The 7,044-nt window shown below is 43.5% G+C and overlaps 1 protein-coding gene across 1 annotated transcript; it reads left to right on the top strand.

Moving 5' to 3' along the window:
• The first annotated feature begins 2,278 nt into the window (after positions 1-2,278).
• On the top strand, positions 2,279-4,544 carry igfals (insulin-like growth factor binding protein, acid labile subunit). The gene is made up of 2 exons (XM_056408112.1): positions 2,279-2,374; positions 2,485-4,544. Exon 2 carries the CDS (start codon positions 2,490-2,492, stop codon positions 4,221-4,223), a length of 1,734 nt encoding a protein of 577 aa, XP_056264087.1. The 5' UTR covers positions 2,279-2,374; positions 2,485-2,489; the 3' UTR covers positions 4,224-4,544.
• The last annotated feature ends 2,500 nt before the right edge of the window (positions 4,545-7,044 follow it).

Raw genomic sequence — 7,044 nt, 5'->3', positions numbered from 1 at the left:
AAAGCTGCAGAGTTTTATTTCTCTGTTTGTAAAAGGACTTTATTTAATTCCACGGAGCACGAACAGCTCTTTGGATTGTTAATATGTTGTGTTCAAAGACATCAGAAAATATAGGGCTCACCAAGATTGAATCCAGGACTTGATCTATATATTTAAAATCATCCTCTTCCCTCTGTCCTCTTTCCTCTGTCCTCTGGCCTCTGTCCTCTTCCCTCTTCCCTCTGTCCTCTTTCCTCTTCCCTCTGTCCTCTGTCCTCTGTCCTCTTCCCTATTTCCTCTTCCCTCTGTCCTCTTTCCTCTGTCCTCTGTCCTCTGTCCTCTTTCCTCTTCCCTCTTCCCTCTGTCCTCTGGCCTCTGCTCTCTTTCCTCTTCCCTCTTTCCTCTTTCATCTTCCCTCTGTCCACTCTCCTCTCTCCTCTGTCCTCTTTCCTCTTCCCTCTGTCCTCTTTCATCTTCCCTATTCCCTCTGTCCTCTGTCATCTTCCCTCTGTCCTCTGTCCACTCTCCTCTTTTCTCTGTCCTCTTCCCTCTTTTCTCTTTCCTCTGTCTTCTGTCCTCTTCCCTCAAGAAGCCTCCCAAGCTGAGGCCTGCGCGTGACAACAGACCAGCAGACCAGCAGCGCCCTCTACTGGCAGAATAAATACTCACTAGAATTCCTGAGTTCGCTCCATGTCCTCAGAATACAGCAGGACTTCAGTGACTGGAATACAGAAAGATATTTGAGAACCATTATCCCCAAACGTGTGCCAGATTTACTCTTCAACTAAACAGTATCCTCACATTCAAAAATCTAGATTTTAGATTTAAACTGAACACCAATTTACAAAAATGATTGTGTGGAGGATTACCTCGATAAAAAATACCAACAATAACGTCTGAAATGTAATTAAAATAATGAGAATGATAATGTGCCAGTAAATCTAATGAGTATTAGTTATAGGCAACAACAGCAGGTGAGGTTGCATCACTCACCCTGCCTACCTGATATCACGTGACTGACATTACACATTTAAGGTGTACATTCAAGATGATATATTGTCTTTCCAGTGATATTAATGCAGTGGCAAATACATCAATACAATTCATGTGCAATCAGTGTTATCTGGATTCGGTTGTCCTTTCGAGCATGACCAGTTCATGGTTGTCTAAAAGAACTCAAATACGAAGAAAAGAGTCAACAGAAAGTTAGTCATTACAATCATAGATGTGATTAGGAGACGGACCTTTGGAACTGACCTCATCCGGCATCGTCGAATAAGTCAATGAAACCCAAGTGACACTGGAATTATGGGTTATTGTGCAGACAGATGCATATACAGTTGGTTTGATTCAAATAGAACAAAGAGGTGTAATAAGGAGGACCAAGCTTTCATTTTTATGATGTAAACATGTTTTCTATATTTTAAGCTTTTTTTCAGTTTGGGGGAATTTTGAGAAAACATATCTGTAGAGTCTTCATATCCCAAAATTAATTTGAACAAAGTCCATAGATTATTAGGCGATGAAATTATATCAAAATATGTTTCTTAAAAATGAGTTTTATTGACATTAAACTGTTTGATATAGAACAATACAGATTACATGAATTTAACTGGTAAAATCCCAGTGGATCAGCAGTTTCTATAATACTTAAACCAGCCTATCGGATTCTTAATTTGAACAGCAGATAAATAAATCAATAAAGCCCAATGTTGCATTTTTGCAATATTAACATAATAATAATTTGTATCATTATTAGCCTTTTCTTGCACTACATTTTAAAATATTCCAATAAAGAGAGCAGAGTGAGTTATGTCTTACAATATTACTGTTTTCCATCAAGAATATTGATTAGTTTAAAGTCTGAGGTCTCAGGATATGCAGTTTGTTAACATTCAGTCAGGAAAAGCTGCAACGAGACAGAATTTCACAACTGAGGTCCTCGGAAAATATTTGTATATGAGGAATAAACTTCCACGTTTGAGGTAACAAGGGCAATACAGTGTTGCCTCATATTATCCCATGTTACATGTGCCTGTTATAAGGTTAAATATAGGAAATCACTGCATCTTAATTGCTGAGGTCATTCTCATTTTACAGACTTAACAATATAATCATGAAGGACATTCGATAATTCTATCAAAATAATCATAGTAGGTGCTGGGTGGAAAACCAAGTATGAACCTCTTTGAAAGCAGCTCTGTACATAACAATAATGTGTAGTCTATTGGACATGCATGGGTTAAATGTACAAAATCAGTGCAGCCAACGCTAAAAAAAAGAAGCTTTGTGGGCGTGACAAACGTTCCATTCAGCATACAAACAATTGCACAAGGTTCATTCATTCAGTGCTTCACAGCCTGTCCGCCTTAAATCAAGACCCCTCATATTTAAGGTAAGCAATGTAACAAAGACCTCACAGCATTCAAACTATCACAATGTCTGAATCACGTCGTGAATTTACTCGGTATTTATAACACGTTGATGTTAATATTCTATCTGCAGCTGGTATGCACACCATCGTGCTGTTGGTGCTGTGGGTACTGGGAACATCCCTGGTGTTGCCCGACCCCGACACAGCTGGAGACAAAGTGACCGAGGAGCCCGTTCCATGTTCTAAAGGATGCACCTGTATGCACGATGACTACATCTTGGAGCTCAACATGTACTGCAGCGCTCGCAACTTCACACAAGTCCCGTCGAACATGCCCCCCTCGACCCATTCCCTCTGGCTGGACGGCAACCTGTTCACCTCCCTGCCGGCAGCGTCTTTTAAGGATCTTTCTAACCTGGACTTCTTGAATCTGCAGAGTGGCGAGCTGGTGACCCTCGACCCTCAAGCTTTCAAAGGACTCCGGTCTCTCGCGCACCTTCACCTTGAGCGGAATCGCCTCCGGGTGTTACCAGGTACGATCTTTCAGAATACGCCCAACATTGCTTCAATCAGTCTCCATAACAACCAACTCACTCGTCTTGAGGACAGGCTGTTCGTGGGACTCTCTCACACCTGGCTTCTCAACCTCGGGTGGAACTCAATCGCAGTTCTACCTGAGACGGCTTTCCATGACCTCCAGGGTCTGCGGGAGCTCGTTCTCGCGGGGAACAGACTCGCTTACTTGCAGCCGCAGCTTTTCCAAAATCTTGCCGAGCTTAAAGAATTGGATCTGACTGGAAATCAACTCAAGGTCATCAAAGCGAACGTGTTTGTGAAACTAACTAAACTGCAAAAGCTTTACCTGGCCCAGAATCAGATCGTGACCGTGGCCCCCAGAGCCTTTGTTGGCATGAGGTCCCTAAGATGGATGGATATCACCAATAACAGACTGACTTCCCTCCACGACGACACTTTCGTGGGCCTGCATAGTCTTCATGTACTGCGTCTTTCCAACAACTCCATCACTGGAATTAGACCCAGGACCTTTCGTGATCTGCACTATTTAGAAGAGCTACGACTCAGCCACAACCGGATCCGAGCCCTGGGGGAAAGGATCTTCGAGGGTCTCGGTCATCTGGAGGTCTTGGAGCTCGAGCACAACCAAGTGCAGGAGGCAAAAATCGGTAGTTTCACTGGACTCTCTCATGTCGCCGTCATCAACTTGTCCGGAAGCTGCTTCCACAGACTGCCGGACCACATTTTTATAGGTCTGTCCAAGCTTCACAGCCTCCACCTGGACAGAGGTTGCCTGGAAAGAGTCACAAGTCAAGCTTTCACTGGACTCTCTGGTTTACGGAGGCTTTTCTTGCAGCACAACAACATCTCCACGGTCGAACGCCAGAGTTTTGCAGAACTGGTGGGCCTATTGGGACTGGACTTGAGTTTCAACAAGTTGGAGGTTCTCACCGCCCATACATTCGCCGGCCTCAAGAATTTGGAGTACTTACTGTTGTCCCACAATGAATGTCAACAGTTTTTGCAGAACGGCACAAAGCAGCTGCTCCCGAGACTCCGCTATCTGGACCTGAGAGTCAATACCTTGACCAGCGTGGTCCCTGATTTTCCGGAGAACATGGAAAAACTTTTGCTCTCTTGGAACCAGTGGAAATGCGACTGCAGCGCCCTCCCACTCAGAAACTACATCTTAAGAAATCCGTCGGTGATTCCTCGGCAAGTGGAGACTCACGCCGAGGGGGAGGAGCCCGACTCGACCATCACCATATACAACAATATTACATGCAGCAGCCCACCGAGCCTCGTTGGTCAGGACCTGCGAGATATTGACAGTGAACTCTTCCAAAACTGCTGAAGCAACACACACTGATTAGTTTAGGGGGAAATGGTGTAATCTGGATTATTTTCAACAATGTGTATTCTTCCAGTCTTTGAGTTAAATGTTGTAATCGTAATACGAACGGATGATTCAAGTTGTTGTTTTACATTTACTATTAATAGATGCATGTTGTCATGAATATGGGATGGGACAGACCCGGAGGCGTCATCCCTCCAACAACTACAAAGTAGCCTGAAAGTAGAAAGACAAGCAGTGGGGGAAGAATACGTTTCATTATAATCTTACAGACTTCCATGTGTTAATCTTAATAAACTAATGGAACATTTAAGAAGAGAACGTGTGTTTTTGTTTCTAGTATGTCCCCTTCGAAACCCTGAACAGCTCAGGACAACAACACGTCTCCATAAGAGCGAGCTGGACATTATCCTGAAATAAAGTTTGACTTCCTCTGCTCTGTATGGGATGAATTTGGATATACTCATGCAATATTATAAAATGTATGTTATTAATAAAATCCAATTTCAAAGTCAAATACAAATAACTTAATTTCAGATTAGAATTAATTATTACAAATAAACAAAATTTATTGTCATTTTATTACTTTCGCATTGAAAATGCGGAAGGTTATGTTTTGATCGCCATTTATTTATTTGTATGCGTGTTACTCGCATAACTCAAAAAGTATTAAATCGAATCGCATGAAATTTGGTGGGATGATTGGTTATTATCCGGGGACCATTTGATTAGAGTTAGGGATTGATCGGGTCAAAGGTCAATGTCAAGGTCATGAAAAGGTCAAAATCTTCTTTTTACCATAGCACGGTCAATGTTTATCCAATTGGCATGCAACTAATGCCAAAATGTTCATAATGCAATGCCCAAACAAAAGTTACAAAAACCCTATTTGATATTTTGCATTTTCACAGGTCTAATAACCAAATATGGGAATCTGAGGATTGAAAAATAATGAATAATTGGGGAAATGCTGCCACCTCCTTGAATCAAGTGATTTACCAGCGTTTGGGTTAATAATGTGAGTTTAAAAAAAGAGAGAGGCATTCCAGTTAATTGAAACAACCGAATATATTCAAAGTGCGTGTGAAAGAATAGTAACTTTAGCTCCACTTAATTACAACTGACCACGACGAACACAAAGCAGTCTTCTGGTCATCAATGAGCGTCCAGACAGACGCAACATCATTTAAAACCCCCTCTCTCCAGCTGTCATCCCTCCACTTCTGTACCGATGACACCCTGGTGGGCTCCTCCTCTCGCTCTCTCTCTTTCTCTCTCTCTCTCTTCTGAGAAGCTGAAACCTACAACAAAGGAGAACAAAGAACCCGCAGCGATCAGCTCTCTGTGGGTGGATATGATTTGCCGGCTGTACTCAGGTCTGTCTTCAGGCGGATGCGGGCGGCGCCGGATCCCCCCCGTGTGATCCAGTCCCATCAGAAGTGTTCTTGGACCAGGTGGTGGTGTTGACCTTGGTGGGACGAGGCCCGAGCCTCTTCCCCAGAGAGCTGACCGAGGACCCGGGACGGCGGGCGAAGTTCATCTGGAGCACAGAGTCGACCGAACAAACAGAATACACACACACACACACACACACACACACACACACACACACACACAGCCCTCACTGTTTAATGGAGGGGCAGCGAGGACATGGACGAGTTATTTATTTTAGAATTCTCTTAACTCACCCCCCTCTTTATTTTTCTATTTTGAAATGTTGATGATGAAAGCGATGCACGACATGCGGGGTTCACGCTGCTCCGCCTGGACTGATGGCGTCTCCAGTTTGAAGTATTTGAAACTATCGCATCATTTGAGATGAAATAATAATAGTCTCACCGCCCCACTGCTGTCCACTCCTGACCACAGCGTAAGCCCCAACATTGCAAGACATGTGGATTGTGTATAAGAGTGTATAACACATTTGTCTACCAGGTGAAAAGTAAATCATCTTGTTTTTATCAAACATAAAGTTGAGTATACACGCTACCAGTCCCCGCCGCGGAGACACTGGTGCAGCTGTCTCTTTATTAGGCGTTGGTAGGTCTGTATTTTAATTGTGCCTTTGTGTGTATTTCATTCTATTTGTTTTGTATTATCTGGACTATGAGTCTGAAATAAAGTTTGATTGATTTATATATCAGACGATAAGTTTGAATGTACTTAAGATTTGCACGTCTTCAAAATCACTCGTTCACTGGTGTCCAATCACCTGCACCGTGCCTGTTCATTTAAACCGTGTGTCTCATTCCCGTGTGTGTGTGTGTGTGTGTCCTCTCTATCTGGCTACAGCCATCCTGACAGTGACTCATTCATACAATGGCATGTATGGTCAACAGTACAGGTGCATTATGGGAAGAAGCCTTACTGTCTTACTGTACGGGTGAGAAGCTCTGTCGCCAATCCTTCACCTTCACATCCGGACCAAATAAAGGGTTTGGAGAACCCGTCTGTTTTTTTATTCTGCTGAACAGACACTTCTATGTATCGATGTAACTCTGAAGCCTGCAGAGCGCGGCCGGGCCCCTATATTCAGGTTGCATAGCACGGATCTGACTCTGAAGTCAAAGCATCAAAGATCTCATCGTTCAATCATTAATTAAAGCAACATGGGCGCCTTTAAACAATTTAATCATTTATTGTGACTTTGGCAAGGACTCCTCTGGAAGGATGTTGAAATGTGACTGTTCCCGATGACCTTTGTCCACCTGTTTCTTGGTACCGGGGGGGGGGGGACACACACACGGTGCTCTCTGACACACAACCCGTCCGCTCTCCGGAGCAGCTGCTGAGGTCAGGCTGCCACCTTGTGGCCCGCTGG

Source organism: Pseudoliparis swirei, chromosome 23 (assembly GCF_029220125.1).
Source record: "Pseudoliparis swirei isolate HS2019 ecotype Mariana Trench chromosome 23, NWPU_hadal_v1, whole genome shotgun sequence".
NCBI classification, from domain to species: Eukaryota; Metazoa; Chordata; class Actinopteri; order Perciformes; family Liparidae; genus Pseudoliparis; species Pseudoliparis swirei.
This window is presented reverse-complemented; position numbering and strand designations above follow the sequence as displayed.

What these genes read in the sequence shown, in the direction of transcription:
- igfals (XM_056408112.1), top strand. Translation starts at nt 2,490, where the DNA reads ATGCACACCATCGTGCTGTTGGTGCTGTGGGTACTGGGAACATCCCTG.